Genomic DNA, 20,501 nt, shown 5'->3' with positions numbered 1-20,501 from the left:
AAGTATGATGTTTAGATGAAGGAGGAACCGATGGTTGTGAAGTTGCGGTACGTAAAAACTCTTCACGAGAATGCTCTTTTTTCGAAGACTTGGCGTCTGACTTTTGGGCTCGAGATTTAACAGAACCCGATGAAGGGTGAGCCATAGAGTGGGCAGGCGAAAGGGGTGAGGTTGAACGGGCGATCTTTGCGCTGGCCGATCTGACGACCGTGGTACTAAAGGTGAAGTCGCAAGTCTGCGTGGCCGCCTCCTTTGTTGGTCGAGGAGAAGCAAGGACAGCGCTGTATTTACCTTTCTGAGGCACGGTGGGCTGTCGACTGGCGAGTAACTTTCGAGCAGCAAAGGTCGACACCTTTTCCTTCACTCTTATTTCCTGGATCAGCTTTTCGTCCTTAAAAACAGGGCAATCTCGAGAGGAAGCAGCGTGGTCACCCATACAGTTGATGCAGCGAGGGGATGGAGGTGGACAAGCACCCTCATGGGCATCCCTGCCACACGTAACACATTTGGCCGGATTGGAACAGGACTGGCTGGTGTGATTAAACCGCTGACATCGATAGCAACGCGTAGGGTTTGGGACATAAGGGCGAACGGAAATTATCTCATACCCTGCTTTGATTTTTGATGGGAGTTGAACTTTGTCAAAAGTCAAGAAGACAGTGCGGGTTGGAATGATGTTCGAATCAACCCTTTTCATAACCCGATGAACAGCTGTGACGCCCTGGTCAGACAGGTAATGCTGAATTTCTTCGTCAGACAATCCATCGAGGGAGCGCGTATAAACGACTCCACGCGAGGAATTTAAGGTACGGTGCGGTTCCACCCGGACAGGGAAGGTGTGGAGCAGAGAAGTACGCAGCAATTTTTGAGCCTGGAGGGCACTGTGTGTTTCTAACAACAGGGTGCCGTTCCGTAATCTGGAACAAGACTTTACAGGACCCGCAATTGCGTCGACACCTTTCTGTATAATGAAAGGGTTGACCGTGGAAAAGTCGTGACCTTCGTCAGACCGAGAAACAACAAGGAACTGTGGCAACGATGGAAGAACAGTCTGTGGCTGAGACTCAGTGAACTTACGTTTGTGAGCAGACATAGTGGAAGGTGAGGAAACCATTGCGGAAGAATCCCCCATGATTACCGGCGTCTCCGATGGCGCGCTCCTCCCTTGTGGGGGCCCTCGCCGAGGGCACACCCGCCTTAGGTGATTGTTCACACCTCAGGTCACACCTCCCGACAAACGGACGGAGGGACCAATCGGCACTTTCGGAAGGTATCAGCTCGGGTAATCACCCCTCCCTGGGCCTGGCCATTACCAGGGGGTACATACGTGTCCTACCTGTCTACCCGGGGCGGGGAATTACGCGTTACCCCGTCACCGGCTACGCATGGAAGTGCGTGGGTCGGCCTTCAGACACGCACAGGGAGGAAAGAAGAGAAAGGGAAAGGAAAGAAGAGGGTGTCTCAAACGCCGTAGCGGAGAAAAGGGCAAGGAGAAGAGGGAAGGAAAAGAGAAGGACAGAGGAAGGACGAGGACTGGCAAGTGTAAGAGCAAGGAATTTGGAACAGTTTCGAGCGTCCGTCTCCGGACGTAGGCACAAACCATACTCCCAGAGGGGGAGAAAGGAAGGAAAGAGACAGAGGTGACGGGGGGGGGGGGGGGGGGGGCGAAGATGGGGGACGGGGAGGGATGCGGAAAGGGAAGGGAAGGTATGCAGCCCGGAAAAGGAAGGAGGGCCACATTAGCTCGGGGTCCCGTGCTCGCTACGCACGTGTCCACAAAAGAGTTGTGGACCCCCTGGGGGGGCTACAAGCTTGCTTAGCCGACTAGTCCATCTTTGGCTCTTTCTATTTTCCTGTTTTTTATATTAATATAAAAAAAATCTGGAAGAGTCTGGTATTTTATTATTTTTTGATAGGTGTATTTCGTGTGTCTTTAAAGAGGTATTGCACAAAAGCCTTTTGTCTATAAAGAGGTATTGCACAAAAGCCTTAAATGGTCTAGCCTTAAACGGTCAGAGCTATGTAAGACAAATTTTAACTAGGTGTGTGATTCATTTAGTTAAAATGTACATTCACTATATGTTAGGTGTCAGCCGGGGGGAACCCACTACTTGGCACTTCGGTGTAAAGAAGTGAACTCTTTGTTATTTTGTTATTTGGTGCTGCTTACAGGTCTCAATTGAATATTGAAGCTCCTTGATATTACAAAACTAATCAAAAAGAGGAAACATTGGGTTTTAATAAATATGAAGAGATTGAATACCCAGTTGCTGCAATGTTCTGCTGTTTATTTAACGAATGTTTGTTATGTCCATTAATAGTCAGAGAACAACAGGAGGAGGACACAGAGACTTCACGGGCATAATTACAGGTAATGCAACCAAATTGTGAACAAGGATTATAAATCATCCGTCACGGTGACAGTAATCTGCATCTTCGTCTTTTGGGAAATCATCCTCTGTCAGCCAGGCAGTGTTGGAGATCTTGAGATTCGGCATTTTACATTGCAGCTCAGTGAAATCATTTTCACTCTCATATGTCACACGTAGTTCCCTGTGGATGGAGAAAAAAGGATGTCACACTGACACTTGTATTTCTGCAATTCATCATGCACTGTTTCTTATAATCCGATTTCTTATAATGCCACACACCAGATACACTGAAATCCTCACTGCTGTGATGTAAATGGGATACCGAGGAAATTTATCGGTTTATTTGGAATCGAGGGAAGTAAATTCTCATCAACAATAAACTTTACATTGAACAGGTCTGAACTTCAGAAGCATACACAGCCGATAGAGTTCTGCATAAATGCTTAGTTTGACATACCAAATAAGAACATCAGCTGATCAGTGTAACTGGAAGATGTAATACCTCACAACTCCCTTTGTTGTGACAATACAATCCCTTTAACTCTGTGGTTGTGATGTAGCAATTGTTTCCTTATATTTTGGTTCATGCTTCTTTTGATACTGATTAGGCACACACTTGAACAAGCATATCACTGCTGCCAAGCCATTTTAGTTTGTCACTAACAGAAGGAGGTATATGAAAAGGGTTACTTAATCCTCTTGTTCTGTTAGCAGTCACATACATCACATTAGAGGCTGCTTTTTGTGTGCACCAGTAAAACATCACAATAAATGACGTCAGTGGTGGCTCCTAAATAAACATTCACACTTGTCTCGCAAATGGGTTGTTTACATTTAATGGAATGTTTTGCTCCTATGATCGTATACTTTCTGACTTATCATTTTTCAGCATTAATTATGTTGCACATGCTCGTGCGTGTGCACAACATAATTAATGCTGAAAAATGATAAGTCAGAAAGTATACAATCATAGGAGCAAAACATTCCATTAAATGGAATGCGTGTGCACAACATAATTAATGCTGAAAAATGTGTGTGTGTGTGTGTGTGTGTGTGTGTGTGTGTGTGTGTGTGTGTATACAAGGTTTGGGAGGATAATTACGGTCTGTGAAGGCTGCAGTGAGACTGTTGATATATACCGAGCAGCTTGTCACTGCAGATGCGACGACCACGGGTGGCTAGGCTGTACAGATGGGACTTTTTGGTACGGAATGGGTGGCAGTTGTCGAAGTGGAGGTATTGTTGGTGTTAATAATCAGCATTGGGGTCTGAAGACTTCCGGCATAAGGAATCACCCCATTCTGCCAACGGCCTTGTCAAAGAGGGCAGAGGAGCGGACAGAGGTTCAGGGCACTCTTGTCCTTGGGGTGGGAAATTGCCCTTGAAGGCAGAAGAGTCAACAAAGATCAACGGCATGAGGATGCAGAAGGCAATGGAAACCACTGCATTAAAGACACGTAATGTGTATCCACAGGACCTGTGGCCTGTAACTGAAGTGCCATGACGTTCTCTCCATAGGCAAAAGATTCCAGAATAGTCCCCCATTTGGATCTCTGGGAGGAGACTGCCAAGGGGGAGGTTACCACAAGAAAAATATTGAACAATCAATGTAAGGATAATGTTCTACGAGTTGGGGTGTGGAATGTCAGAAGCTTGAATGTGGTAGGGAAACTAGAAAACTGAAACGGAAATGTAGAGGCTCAATCTAGATATAGTAGGGGTTAGTGAAGTGAAGTGGAAAGAAGACAAGGAGTTCTGGTCAGATGAGTACAGGGTAATATCAACAGCAGCAAACAGGAGTAGGATTCGTTATGAATAGGAAGAAAGTGTTACTGTGAACAGTTCAGTGATAGGGTTATTCTTATCAGAGTCGACAGGAAACCAATACTGCAAACGATAGTTCAGGTACACATGCCGATGTCACAAGCTGAAGCTGAAGAGATAGAGAAAGTGTATGTGGCTATTTAATTGGTAATACAGTACGTAAAGGGAGATAAAAATCTAATTGTCATGGGGGACTGGAATGCATTTTTAGGGGAAGGAGTAGAAGAAAAGGTTACAGAAATGTATGGGCTTTGGACAAGGAATGAGACAGGATAAAGATTAATTGAGTTCTGTAATAAACTTCACCTAGTAATAGTGAATACTCTGTTCAAGAATCAAAAGAGGAGGAGGTATACTTGGCAAAGGCTGGATGATATGGGAAGTTTTCCGTTAGATTACATCATGGTCAGACAGAGATTCCGAAATCGGATACTGGATTGTAAGGCGTACCCAGGAGCAGATATAGACTCAGATCACAACATAATAGTGATGGAGAGTAGGCTGAAGTTTAAAACATTAGTCAGGAAGAATCAATAAGCAAAGAAGTGGGATACAGAAGTACTAAGGAATGACGAGATATGCTTGAAGTTCTCTAAGGCTATACAGCAATAAGGAATGGCTCAGTAAGCAGTACAGTTGAAGGGGAATGGACATCTCTGAAAATGGTGATAACAGAAGTTGGGAAGTAAAACATAGGTACAAAGAAGGTAACTGCAAAGAAACCATGGGACACAGAAGAAATACTTTAATTGTTCAATGAAAGAAGGAAGTACAAAAATGTTTCGGGAGACTCAGGAACACAAGTTGCTGAGGATTGAGATAAATAGGATATGCAGGGAAGCTAAGACAAAATAGCTCCATAAAAATGTGAAGAAATCAAAAAAGAATTGATTTAAAAAATGGCTCAAATAGCTCTAAGCACTATGGGACTTAATATCTGAGGTCATCAGTCCCCTAGACTTAGAACTACTTAAACCTAGCTAACCTAAGGACACCAGACACATACATGCCTGAGGCAGGATTCGAACCTGCGATCGTAGCAGCAGCACAGTTCCAGACTGTAGCACCTAGAACTGCTCGGCCACAGTGGCCAGCATGTGATCTACAAGCTAAGCTGCAACCATTGTGGTGGAAATTCGTGGTAAAGTCTTATGGGACCACTGAGGTTATCGGTCCCTAACCTTATGCACTACTTAATCTAACTTAAACTTACAACTAAGGACAACACACACAAAACCATGCCCAAGGGAGGACTCGAAGCTCCAACAGAGGAGCCGCGCAGACTGTGACAAGTGCCTTAGACCGCGTAGCTCCCTCGCATGGCCCTGCAACCACTGTGCTGCATTCTATATAGGCATGACAACCAACAAGCTGTCTGCACGAATGGCCACCGACAAACTGTGGCTGAGGTACAAGTGGACCAGCCTGTTGCTGAACACGCTGCCAAACATGACATCCTTCATCCTTCCCACCAACACCAGCTTTTCTGAATTGCGCAGGTGGGAACTTTCCCTGCAATACATCCTACATTCCTGTAATGTTCCTGGCCTCAACCGTCATTACTCATTGTCCTCACCCATCCAGCCCCTTCCCTGTTCCCTTTCCAACACTACACAGCCGTCATTCCACCATCACACCCAGTCTGCTTACTTCTCTCCTTTCCCTCTACTTCTTTCACCCCCTCCCCCTCCCACTCCCCCTCCACTTCTCCCCTCCCCTGCCCACCATCTAACCTGCAGTACTTCACTGTCCGCCACCTCTACCATACCATCCCTCCCCTCCCCACCCCAGCTTCCTCCTCATCTCCACACAATCACCATTCCCATCACGCACTGGTGCTGCTCGCAGTGCGGTTTCAGTTGCCCGAGACTGCATTAGGGCATGTGTGGTCTGTTTGTGCATGCATGTGCGTATATTGTAGATGAAGGCCTTACTGACTGAAAACATTATTTGTGAGAGTCTTTCTGATGGGCCTATCTGCGACTCAGCATCTCTGCTAAATGGTGATTAACAAATGTCCTGTTCGTAATATTGTTACATTCCATCCTGGATTTTCCATTGCTATTAGCGTTTCCTGGGAGACCAGTATTAGATTCTGATGCACCACTGCAGCTTTACTGTATCCCTTGGACCTTGACATTGACGATTAAACACAGAAATTGCGTCGGGATTTAATACAAAAGGCAGCGTTCAGTCTGGAGCACAGTCCCCCTTATAAAATTCCTCCATGGTCCCCTATTCAGTGCTAAATTGGTGCCTCTTCTGATGTTAACCCTATTACTTCAAAATCATTCTTAACCGAATCCAGGTACCTTCTGCTTGGTCTACCCCGACTACTCCTACCCTCTACTGCTGAACCCATGAGTCTCTTGGGTAACCTTGCTTCTCCCATGTGTGTAATGTGACCCCATCATCTAAGCCTGTTCGCCCTGACTGCTACATCTATAGAGTTCATTCTCAGTTTTTCTTTGATTTTCTCATTGTGGACACCCTCCTGCCATTGTTCCCATCTACTAGTACCTGCAATCATCCTAGCTACTTTCATATCCATAACCTCAACCTTATTGATAAGGTAACCTGAATCCACCCAGCTTTCGCTCCCATACAACAAAGTTGGTTGAAAGATTGAACGGTGCACAGATAACTTAGTCTTGGTACTGACTGCCTTCTTGCAGAAGAGAAGAGATCGTAGCTGAGCGCTCACTGCATTAGCTTTGCTACACCTCGCTTCCAGTTCTTTCACTATGTTGCCATCCTGTGAGAATATGCATCCTAAGAACTTGAAAGCCATCCACCTGTTCTAATTTTGATCCTCCTATTTGGCACTCAATCCATTTATATCCCTTTCCCACTGACATTACTTTCGTTAATCATCATACCATAATCCTTACATTTCTGATCTAGCTCTGAAATATTACTTTGCAAACTTTCAATCGAATCTGCCATCACAACTAAGTCATCCGCATATGCGAGACTGCTTATTTTGTGTTCACATATCTTAATCTCACCCATACATATATTCTACAATAGAAAATATTTTATAGATATTTATGACCAAGTCTTGTAAAATTAACCAATCAAGTCCTTAAAACGTTAACATTTAACACATTGGTAGTCTTCTACAGTGACGAAAAAAAAATTGCAACATCAAAAAATAGTGTTGAGTGATAAAATTTTGGGACTATATTTGTCTAGGTAACATACTTAAGTGATTAACACTGCAAGATCACAGGTTAATGCAAGGGCAATAAGTCATTGCAAATATGAAATGTTGGTGCATCAATACCCAGTGAAACCACTAGACTGTTGAATGCAAACACACATGCACTGTGTTGTACAAGTGCCGCATGTCAATTTGTGTGATGGAGTTCCATGTCTATTGCTCTTGCTCAGTCAGTGCAGTAACAGTTAATGCTGTTTCTGTCTGACACAAACTGTCGTTCGATTATGTCCCGTATCTGCTCGATTGGAGACAGAAATGGTGTTTGAGCACACCAAGGCAATATCTTGGCACACTGTGGAGCATGTCTGATTACAACAGTGGTATGTGGATGAGCATTAACGTGTTGGAAAAAACCCCCTGGAGAGCTGTTCACAAATGGCAGCAAATACAGGGTGTATACATGGACAAGGAAAAAATTCCCGGATTTCCCTGTTGAAAATACACTTTCTCCTGGGTGAAAATACACTTTTTCTGTGTGAAGTGACAGTATAGTTTTCCTCGGAACTGTAAAACTAATCAATTCTTTGAATGTTTATGGTTTTATACACCGGTGTAGAATTTCCAGGCACTTTAGGAAATGAAACTCAGTTGGGAGGGGGGGTTGAAAGTAGTCAGCAGTGTGAAATTAAACACTTTGTTTCAAGAAAGGCGCAAATAAAACCTGAAACTAATAACATATATTAGGCTTCCGTAATTATGCGAACGTATTTTAATTCACTTGATAACTCCCAGTCACAGAAGTCAGTTTTGTTTTCATTTAATGTGACAGCAATAAATGAAGAAACAGCAAAATCACTAAACGTAAACACATGTCACATGGAGACTAGCCACCTCCCCACTACAACTCAGACTGCTCTGAGCATCAGCCCCGGATCTACGATATTAGATAGTGGCGCCCAGCCATACATCTGTAGCCAGAAGCAGGAGAAGGTACTAATCATACGCGACACAACTGTGCATGCTCAAGAGCCCACCTGCAACTGCTCAAACGAATCTGATGTAAACAGCTGTCATCGGAGGCAGTTTGTTGTTAGGAAGCATTGCATAGTCTTCCTAAAGCCTTTGACACCCTTGGCTGTTGTTGGCAGACGCTTGTACGAGTACTGTGTTTTGTTGTTGCATTTCCTTTGTGACTTAATTTTTATTTCTGTATTCTTTTCTCTCGTTTATTGCTCAGGTATTATTCTGCAGAAGCAGGATACAATAATATCCTTTGTGGAGTGTTGGTTCTTACCAGTCAGAATCACAAAAATTTAACTGAAAACTAAAACAATGAAAAAATTCCCAGGTTTCTCCCGCTTTTCTCCTGGATGAAAAAATTCCCAGGTTTTTCTCAGATCTCCCGATTGTCCCGGGTGGTATACACCCCGCAATAGGTCGAATCGGAGGATTGATGTAGAAATTCAGTCGGGGTGTGTGGGATGACCACGAGAGTATTCCTGCTGTCATAGAAAACTGCACTTCACGTCGTAACTCCTGGCGTAGGTCCAGTGTGTCACGCAAGCAGACAGATTGCTTGCAGGCCCTCGACTGGTATCCTTCTAACCGACACACAGCCATCACTGGCATCGAGGAAGAAACAGCTTTCATCAGAAAACAGGATAGACCTCCAGCCTGGCGTCCAATGAGCTCTCGCTTGACACCACTGAAGTTTCAAATGGTGGTGGTTTGGGATCAGTGAAATGTGTGCTACAGGGCGTCTGTGTGTGATGCCAACTGCTGCTCAAATTCTTGCAGCAGATGCAGATGCAGCCAGGGCCATATGCCGAACACAATGGTCTTCCCCCTCTGTAGTTCCACGTGGCCATCCGGAGTCCAGTCTTATTGCGACCGTACATTCTCGTGACCACTGATGCCACCGAGAAGGAACATCCATCTCCTCGTAGCCCTATTACACGATCTTGTTCGAACTCAGTGAGGTGCTGATAATGATGTCTTTGCTGCCTTAAAGGTGATCTTGACTAACATCAACTCACCATGGCCAATCTCAAACGTAACTAACACTCCTGACTGTTACAGCACATATTTAAAGCAAACCTGATTCGTGTCCTAATAGTGGCACTATTCGCAGCACTCTTCTGCAACTGCTGTGAAATTTGAACGGACATACTTTTTAGATGTAGAAACATGCCCATCAACTTTTGTTTGTCATACAACTCCTTCTGGGTGTTGTGATTTATTTTTCCTGGCCTCATATTTGACACTACTTCAGCTATTTGTGTGTCGATGAAGAGCAGATGAAAGAATAAGGACAACTCACACTTCAGTGAGTGAAGAAAATCTCTGATCAGGCCAGGAATAGAATCCTGGACGCCAGGATCTAGAAGCAGTGAACTAATCACAAGGCGACCATATGCAGTTGTTGGGAATGAAGATCACTAATAAATGCAGAAAATATGCAGCTAAATTTCTAGCATTTGTAGACTTAGAGAAAGCTTTTGACAATGTTGACCGAAATACTCTTTCAAATTCTGAAGGTGGCAGGGGTAAAATACAGGGAGCAAAAGGCTATTTACAATTTGTACAGAAACCAGACGGTAGATATAAGAGTCGAGGGATACGAAAGGGAAGCAGTGGTTGGGAAGGGAGTGAGACAGGGTTGTAGCCTCTCCCCGATGTTATTCAATCTGTATATTGAGCAAGCAGTAAAGGAAAGAAACGAAAAATTCGGAGTAGGTATTAAAATCCATGGAGAAGAAATAAAAACTTTGAGGTTCGCCGATGACATTGTAATTCTGTCAGAGACAGCAAAGGACTTGGAAGAGCAGTTGAATGGAATGGATAGCGTCTTGAAAGGAGGATATAAGATGAACATCAACAAAAGCAAAACGGGGATAATGGAATGTTGTCGAATCAAGTCGGGTGATGCTGAGCGAATTAGATTAGGAAATGAGACACTTAAAGTGCTAAAGGAGTTTTGCTATTTGGGGAGCAAAATTACTGATGATGGTCGAAGTAGAGAGGATATAAAATGTAGACCGTCAATGGCAAGGAAAGCGTTTCTGAAGAAGAGAAATTTGTTAACATCGAGTATTGACTTAAGTGTCAGGAAGTCATTTCTGAAAGTATTTGTATGGAGTGTAGCCATGTATGGAAGTGAAACGTGGACGATAAATGGTTTAGACAAGAAGAGAATAGAAGCTTTCGAAATGTGGTGCTACAGAATAATGCTGAAGATTAGGTGGGTAGATCACATAACTAATGAGGAGGTATTGAATAGAATTGGGGAGAAGAGGAGTTTGTGGCGGAACTTGGCTAGAAAGAGGGATGGGTAGGTAGGAGATGTTCTGAGGCTTCAAGGGATCACAAATTTAGCATTGGAGGGCAGCGTGGAGGGTAAAAATCGTAGAGGGAGACCAAGAGATGAATACACTAAGCAGATTCAGAAGAATGTAGGGTCAGTAGGTACTGGGAGATGAAGAGGCTTGCAGAGGATAGAGTAGCACGGAGAGCTGCATCAAACCAGCCTCAGGACTGAAGACCACAACAACAACAACAACAACAACAACAACATGTCGAAATTATTTGGAATGTGTAATTTCCCACTCCACTTCAAAAATATAGAATAAATCCAAAACATAAGCACAGAACTTTCTCAACAAAGAAGAATGATGGATAACGACTATCGACAATCGCCGTCAGCCTGAATCTTCAAGGTAAGTGCATGAAATTCATGTTTCTTTCACTGCTCTAAACTTAAAAGACTTGCTACAGCTGTTTTATTTAATGTGATGATTGCAACTTAGGAATTAAATTTTGATTAAGTTTGGCTCTATGGAGAGCGGGAGTATTATAACCTGGAGTGCAAGACCCCATGGGTAGTAATGCAGATCCTCTTTGGTTAGTGACCACACTAGTAATGGCTAGGTTTGAGCAATGAATATTACAACTCAATGCTCTCATCCACCTATCCTTACAGTAATCCAAAAATGACTGTTTCTAACCAGAATCTTGACTAGTAACAAAATGACTCTGAACATTTCTTTCCATCAACAAACATTTCAACTCCAGCTGTCGTGTCTCAGAGACCCACCAACCTTTCAGATTTCCCTAACTTTTCCATAGAATTCAGTTACCTCATAATTATTAGTTATCCTCGTTTCTGAGATGAGCCGATGCTCTGTTTTCATATACAGTCGTATGCAAGATACGTAAATTCACCGATACAGGAGTGGTACAAGGAACAGACTGAGCAATACTTCTCACCTGAGCTTCAATAGCCTGTTGGGAAATTCACCAAATGGCACAGCTTTGATATTGCCGCTCCTCAATATATCGAGACACTGTAGCTCCTTCAATTCCACAATGAGTCGAAGGCTTGGCTGTAGTTTAGCCAAGTCCTCAGTGCATTGAAGAATTAGTGTGTGCAGAGTTGGTAGCTGTGAAATATAAGCCATGGCAGTGCCACTCAGCCCATTGCACCGGGAAAGCTCCAATCTGAAGAAAGAAAAGTAATCATCATCACACACCATGCTGGGTACTATATACACAGTGGCCTCATTAGACTGCCAACGCTGTCTTTGACGTGTAAATTTACAAGTTCCCACCAAAAATAATTTGCAGTTGAGTATCTCAATAAACGGGGCTGTTGAACATAATAATAATAATAATAATAATAATAATAATGATAATAATACAACACAGAACAAAAATGCTGTTGCAAAGGAGCACGAGGATGTAAAGAGCAACTGATAATAGATGCAGAGGTGACATAGCAAGCTAAAATTAAACAAAAGTCGCTACACTACGCATACATTGATTACCAAAAAGCTTTTGATAGTGTACCCCACTCATGGTTACTACAGATATTGGAAATATACAAAGTAGATCCTATATTGATACAGTTCCTAAACATAGTTATGAAAAACTGGAAAACCACACTTAATATCCAAATAAATTCAAATATCATCACATAACAGCCAATACAGATTAAGTGTGGAATATACCAAGGAGACCCATTAAGTCCTTTCTGGTTCTGCCTTGCTCTGAACCCACTATCCAACATGCTAAATAATACAAATTATGGATACAATATTACTGGAACATACCCACACAAAATCACACATTTGCTATACATGGATGATCTAAAACTACTGGCAGCAACAAATCAACAACTCAACCAATTACTAAAGATAACAGAAGTATTCAGCAATGATATAAATATGGCTTTTGGAACAGACAAATGTAAGAAAAATAGCATAGTCAAGGGAAAACACACTAAACAAGAAGATTACATAATGGGTAACCACAGCGACTGCACAGAAGCAATGGAAAAAACAGATGCCTAAAATATCTAGGATACAGACAAAAAATAGGAATAGATAATACAAATATTAAAGAAGAACTAAAAGAAAAATATAGACAAAGACTAACAAAAATACTGAAAACAGAATTGACAGCAAGAAACAAGACAAAAGCTATAAATACTTATGCTATACCAGTATTGACCTATTCATTTGGAGTAGTGAAATGGAGTAACACAGACCCAGAAGCACTCAATACACTTACACGATCAAAATGCCACAAATATAGAATACATCACATACATTCAGCAACTGAAAGATTCACATTAAGCAGAAAGGAAGGAGGAAGGGGATTTATCAACATCAAAAACCTACATTATGGACAGGTAGACAATTTAAGAAAATTCTTTCTAGAACGAGCAGAAACTAGCAAAATACACAAAGCAATCACCCATATAAATACATCGGCTACACCACTGCAATTTCATAACCACTTCTACAACCCTTTAGATCACATAACATCAACAGATACGAAGAAAGCAAATTGGAAAAAGAAAACACTTCATGGCAAGCACCCTTATCATCTAACACAGCCACACATCAATCAAGACACATCCAACACATGGCTAAGAAAAGGCAATATATACAGTGAGACGTAAGGATTCATGATTGCAATACAGGATCAAACAATATACACCAGATATTACAGCAAGGATATTATTGAAGACCCCAATACCACAACAGATAAATGCAGACTTTGCAAACAACAAATAGAAACAGTAGATCACATAACAAGTGGATGTACAATACCAGCAAATACAGAATACCCCAGAAGACATGACAATGTAGCAAAAATAATACATCAACAGCTTGCCTTACAACATAAACTTATAAAACAACACGTTCCCACATACAAGTATGTACCACAAAATATACTGGAGAATGATGAATACAAATTATACTGGAACAGAACCGTTATAACAGATAAAACAACACCACATAATAAACCTGACATCATATTCACCAATAAAAAGAAGAAATTAACGCAACTAACCGAAATATCCATACCCAATACAACAAATATACAAAAGAAAACAGGAGAAAAAATTGAAAAATACATACAACTGGCTGAGGAAGTCAAGGACATGTGGCATCAGGATAAAGTTGACATTACTACAGAAGTCATACCACACAATATCCACCAGTACATCAACGCAATACAGCTACATCCAAACTTATGTATACAACTACAGAAATCAGTAATTATTGATACATGTTCAATTACCTGAAAGTTCCTAAATGCAATGTAACACATACCGTACAGTACATCACTTCACTACACAATATTATACACCACTTTGCAAAACAACATGGTAAACAAGCATCACATACAAGTTATTTTATTTGCATCTTCTTACTTATTACATACTGGGAAGTCATTTATACAAAGTACATATTCATATCCACATGAAATGCTCATGTGAATTGAGCCTGCATCTAAATCATGTTAATTCAAGAATATTTTGTGTACTTTGTCACTCCTTTTTAATTTCGTTCTGTAAATTTTCTTTATTCTAATATATTTGTAACTAAACATTTTGGTTACTGAAATATTCATAAATGATAAACCAAAATGAACTGCCCTGTGTGAAATCAGTGCTAGAGAGAAGCACTCTATGATTGTGAATGAAATGGTCTTGAAACCTGAAAACTCCTGTTCTTGTAAACAGAACACGACAATGAGACTGTCAACAAAAATAATAAAAAAGAGATAAGTAGGAAAAATATGCATTTATAATTAACACTGGCCGCAAAAATATAATGTAACTTTTCCTCTTATTTTATCTCCCTCAGGGGGAGAATTCACACAGAGAGGCCGGCAGGTCGTGATACCTTGGGGTGGCAATCCCATCACACAAATTTATATGTGCAGAGTTCGTGATGCAGCCCGGGGATTGTAAAACTGCTGGCAAACTCACAAACACCCTCTGATACAAGGCTGCATCAACTGGTAGAAAATGGGAGATCTTATAGGAGAAACAATTTGGCGTTACGCATTACTCACTGAAATGACAAAGGTCATCAGATATAGAATGAAATTTTCACTCTACAGCGGAGTGTGTGCTGATATGAAACTTCCTGGCAGATTAAAACTGTGTGCCGGACCGAGACTTGATCTCGGGACCTTTGCCTTTCGCGGGCAGGTGCTCTACCAACTGAGCTACCCAAGCATGACTCACGACCTGTCCTGACATCTTTAATTCCACCAGTACCGCATCACCCACCTTCCAAACTTCACAGAAGCTCTCCTGCAAACCTTGCAGAACTAGCACTCCTGGAAGAAAGGACATTGCGGAGACATGGCCTAGCCACAGACCGCGGTCGTGAGTCGTGCTTGGGTAGCTCAGTTGGCAGAGCACTTGCCCACGAAAGGCAAAGGTCCCGAGTTCGAGTCTCGGTCCAGCACACAGTTTTAATCTGCCAGGAAGTTTCGTCATTGGATATGTTTTCATAGCACATTGGAACTCTTTGCCAGGCGCAGTGCGTATTGTGTTCAAGCATAATGATTTTTCTGGAGACTAGAAATCTACTCTGTAGGAATCAGCATGGGTTTCGAAAAAGACTGTCATGTGAAACCCAGCTCGCGCTATTCGTCCACGAGACTCAGAGGGCCATAGACACGGGTTCACAGGTAGATGCCGTGTTTCTTGACTTCCGCAAGGTGTTCGATACAGTTCCCCACTGTCATTTAATGAACAAAGTAAGAGCATATGGACTATCAGACCAATTGTGTGATTGGATTGAGGAGTTCCTAGATAACAGGACGCAGCATGTCATTCTCAATGGAGAGAAGTCTTCCGAAGTAAGAGTGATTTCAGGTGTGCCGCAGGGGAGTGTCATAGGACCGTTGCTATTCACAATATACATAAATGACCTGCTGGATGACATCGGAAGTTCACTGAGACTTTTTGCAGATGATGCTGTGGTGTATCGAGAGGTTGTAACAATGGAAAATTGTACTGAAATGCAGGAGGAGCTGCAGCGAATTGACGCGTGGTGCAGGGAATGGCAATTCAATCTCAATGTAGACAAGTGTAATGTGCTGCAAATACACAGAAAGATAGATCCCTTATCATTTAGCTACAATATAGCAGATCAGTAACTGGAAGAAGTTAATTCCATAAATTATCTGGGAGTAGGCATTAGGAGTGATTTAAAATGGAATAATCATATAATGTTGATCGTCGGTAAAGCAGATGCCAGACTGAGATTCATTGGAAGAATCCTAAGGAAATGCAATCCGAAAACAAAGGAAGTAGGTTACAGTACACTTGTTCGCCCACTGCTTGAATAATGCTCACCGATGTGGGATCCGTACCAGATAGGGTTGATAGAAGAGATCCAACGGAGAGCAGCGCGCTTCGTTACAGGATCATTTAGTAATCGCGAAAGCTTTACGGAGATGATAGATAAACTCCAGTGGAAGACTCTGCAGGAGAGACCCTCAGTAGCTCGGTACGGGCTTTTGTTAAAGTTTCGAGAACATACCTTCACCGAAGAGTCAAGCAGTATATTGCTCCCTGCAACGTATATCTCGCGAAGAGACCATGAGGATAAAATCAGAGAGATTAGAGCCGACACAGAAGCATACCGACAATCCTCCTTTTCACGAACAATACTAGACTTGAATAGAAGGGAGAACCGATAGAGGTACTCACGGTACCCTCCGCCACACACCGTCAGGTGGCTTGCGGAGTATGGATGTAGATGTAGATTGCAACGTGGCACTGACTCCAATTGTTTGAAGCCCCTGTGGAAATATTGCCTCTATTAACCACCCGTAATTGCGAAAGTGTTGCCGGTGCAGGATTTTGTGCACTTACTAACCTCTCCACGTCTCAAATGTTCAATGGGATTCATGTTGGGTGATCTTGGTGACCGAGCATCCAGAATACTCTTCAGAGCAATCACAAAGAATTGTTGCCTGGTGAGATGGTGCATTGATGTCCACAAAAATTTAATCACAGTTTCAGAACACGAAGTCCGTGAATAGCTGCAAATGGTCTCCAAACAGCTGAACATAACCATTTCCAGCCAATGATCAGTTTGGTTGCTCCAGAGGACCCAGTCCACTCCATGTAAATAAAGTGATCATCATCATGGAGCCACAAGTAGCTTGCACAGTGCCTTATTGACAGCTTCGGTCCACGGCTTTATGAGATCTGTGCTACATCAAACCCTACCATCACCTTTTATCGAGTGCAATTGATATTTATCTGACACACCACGGTTTTCCAGTCGTCTAGGGTCCATTTGATATGGTCACGAGACCAGGAGAGGTGCTATAGCCAATGTCGTGCTGTCAGCCAAGGCACTTTCGTCTGTCATCTGCTGCCGTAGCCCATTAACGCCAAATTTTGCAACATTGTCTTAACAGATACATTCATTGCGAACCCCACATTGATTTCTGGTATTATTTCACATAGTATTGAGTGTGTGTTAGCACTGACAACTCTACGCGAATCTCACTGTTCTCAGTCTAAATTAAGGCCGTCGCCCACTGCGATGTCGGTGGAAATGCCTGAAATTTGTTATTCTCAACACATGCTTGACACTATAGATCTCAGAGTATTGAATTCTCTAACAGGGTGTATACGTGGACAAGGGAAAAAATCCTGGATTTCGCAGTTAAAACCACACTTTCCCCCAGGTGAAATTACACTTTTTCCATGTTAAATGACAGTCTACTCTTCCTCGGCACTGAAAAACTCAATCCTTTTAATATTTATGGTTTTATATACCAACGTAGAATTTCCAGGCACTTTAAAAAATGAAACTCAGGGGAGAAAACACATTTTGAAAGACCTTTGATATGCAGCAACATGTACACTACATATTTTTGTATAACGAAGGTATAAATTTGAATTCCACCAAACACCGCATGTCACTTTCCGAAGCACTGAAATCAAGATTGCGCAACTGCCAGTCATAGCTCATGTCAGGTCATCTCACGAGCTGATGACAGCATAGGACACGTGATGTAGACAGCCAATAGCAAGATTACTCTTCAGTAGCGTGAACACACAAATAAGAAAAGTTAATGGTTTAAATTAATATACATAGTATTCAGATGTAATATTGGTCTCTAAGTTTAATAAGCTGGAAGAGAAGCTAAGCTTCCACGAATAATATTGATCTTTCTTGCGCGTGTTACACTTATAAGATACATCACACACTTGTGCTAGTAAAATTTTTAATAAAGACGTAAATGTCTGATCTTCTGGGCTTGCATTCTTCAAAATAGTCATCCTCAAACAGTTGATTTTTATATGAGAGTCAAACGCTTTGTGATTTAAGAAATTCATTGTACATCTCGCACATAGTTTTATCTTGCATAAAAGGAAATCTGCTTCGAATGTAACGCTTTTCAAACCACCATTTGCAATATTTTCCCGCGACCTGTTAGAAAAGGGTTCATTTCAGCAGTTGCAAGAGAGGATCAGATAACAGGCGTCACCGGGCTTACGCAGCTACAATCACGCAGGAAGCCCATATGTTCGTACAGGTAAGACATTAAAAGATCTTACATTATGTCATAAAAGAAGAGAGACAAAAGAGGATGCTTTAAGAGCGTCAGAATTTCGTCAACCATAAAAAAATGCATAATTCGGCTTAAAATGCACATTCATACGTAAATTTTCTTGGCGTACCAGTACTTTATTATGGCATAATGCCATATGTGCACTTGAAATGCAGCAAACAGTTGAAACTAGCCAATAGTGTGAAATTAAACGCTTCGTTTCAAATAAATTGACTGCCTCGGCAGAAAAGATTAATAAAAGCCAAATCTCTTTAGACTTCATTTTTCTGTAAGGCGATGAATGCTTGACTGTCAGAAAGGTGGGAATAAAGTCTGAAACTAACAACATATTTTAGCCTTCCGTAATTACGCGCATGTATTTTAATTCATTTGATATCTCCCGGCCACAAAAATCCATTTTGTTATCATTTAACATGAGAACAATAAACGATGAGGAAATAACAAAATCACTGAACGTAAACACAGGTCACGTGGAGACGACCCATCTCCCCCCCACAGCTCAGACTGCTCTGTGCATCAGCCCCAGATTTACTTTATTTCCGAACCGAGGCAAAATTAAGTAGTGGCGCCACACCATACTTCTGTAACCAGAAGTGGGAGAAGGTACTACTCATACGCAACTCACCTGCGCATGTGCAAGAGCCCACCCGCAATTGCTCAAATGAATATAATTTAAACAGTTGTCACGTCACGTTCATCGGAGACAATTTGTTGTTATAAAGCATTGCATAGTCTTCCTGAAGCCTTTGACACACTGCTGTTGGCAGACACTTGTATGAGCATTGTTTTGTTGTTGCAGACGACATTTCCTTTACAACTTAAGTGTCATTTTCATTTTTTTTTCTCTCGTTCATGTTTTGTTACTACAGTATTATTCTGCTCTAGTGGGATACAGTAATTTCCTTTGTTAGAGTATTGGTTCTTACCAGTCAAAATCACAAAAATTTAACTGAAAACTAAAACAATGAAAAATTCCCGGAATTCTCAACAATTCCCGGGTTTTTCCCGGTTTTTCCCAGATGAAAAAATTCCCGGGTTTTTCCCGGATCTCCCAGTTGTCCCGGGTCCTATACACCCTGTCTAATGATTTATGAACTGGAAAGAGCTATGCGTCTGGCTCAACTACCATTCTACATTCAAAGTCTTAATTCCCACAGTGCAGCCATAATCACATCAGAAACCTTTTCACACTAATCAGCTGAGAAAAATGACAGCTTGCCAATGCACTGCCCTTTTATACCTCGTGTATGCAATACTATCACCATCTGAATACATGCGTATCACTACCCTGTGATCTTCATCACCTCAGTGTAAAGCTGAAGACAATGGTTTCAACTGAATTAAATTTCTACTGTGGCTGATAAAATTATACATTAATTTTGTGTGTTGTTTACTGTGTAAAGCTCAGCTACAGAAATAACTACAATATAAATATATGAAGTATACAGGAAGATGCAAAACAAAACAAAACAAAAATATTGTGGTGTAACATGACATTTCATGAGGAATGTTGTTGTTGTGGTCTTCAGTCCTGAGACTGGTTTGATGCAGCTCTCCATGCTACTCTATCCTGTGCAAGCTTCATCATCTCCCAGTACCTACTGCAACCTACATCCTTCTGAATCTGCTTAGTGTATTCATCTCTTGGTCTCCCTCTACGATTTTTACCCTCCGCGCTGCCCTCCAATACTAAATTGGTGATCCCTTGATGCCTCAGAACATGTCCTACCAACCGATCCCTTTTTCTAGTCAAGTTGTGCCACAAACTTCTCTTCTCCCCAATCCTATTCAATACCTCCTCATTAGCTATGTGCTCTACCCATCTAATCTTCAGCATTCTTCTGTAGCACCACATTTCAAAAGCTTCTATTCTCTTCCTGTCCGAACTATTTATCATCCATGTATCACTTCCATACAAGGCCACACTCCATACAAATACTTTCAGAAACGACTTCCTGACACTTAAATCAATACTCGATGTTAACAAATTTCTCTTCTTCAGAAATGCTTTCCTTGCCATTGACAGTCTACATTTTATATCCTCTCTACTTCGACCATCATCAGTAATTTTGCTCCCCAAATAGCAAAACTCCTTTAGTACTTTAAGTGTCTCATTTCCTAATCTAATTCGCTCAGCATCACCCGACTTGATTCGACAACATTCCATTATCCTCGTTTTGCTTTTGTTGATGTTCATCTTATATCCTCCTTTCAAGACGCTATCCATTCCATTCAAC

At 41.8% G+C, this 20,501-nt stretch overlaps 1 protein-coding gene across 1 annotated transcript in view; it reads right to left on the bottom strand.

The window, feature by feature from the left end:
• Nucleotides 1–2,260: 2,260 nt before the first annotated feature.
• Nucleotides 2,261–20,501, bottom strand: part of LOC124552678 — a 164,708-nt gene continuing 146,467 nt past the window's right edge. The window contains exons 7-8 of the mRNA XM_047127000.1: nucleotides 11,626–11,856; nucleotides 2,261–2,553 (exon numbers count right to left, since the gene is read on the bottom strand). Coding sequence (XP_046982956.1) covers nucleotides 2,406–2,553; nucleotides 11,626–11,856 — 379 coding nt within the window. The 3' untranslated portion in view covers nucleotides 2,261–2,405. The remainder of the gene's footprint in view (nucleotides 2,554–11,625; nucleotides 11,857–20,501) is intronic.

This window comes from Schistocerca americana, chromosome 10, assembly GCF_021461395.2.
Source record: "Schistocerca americana isolate TAMUIC-IGC-003095 chromosome 10, iqSchAmer2.1, whole genome shotgun sequence".
In the NCBI taxonomy this organism is placed as follows: Eukaryota; Metazoa; Arthropoda; class Insecta; order Orthoptera; family Acrididae; genus Schistocerca; species Schistocerca americana.
This window is presented reverse-complemented; position numbering and strand designations above follow the sequence as displayed.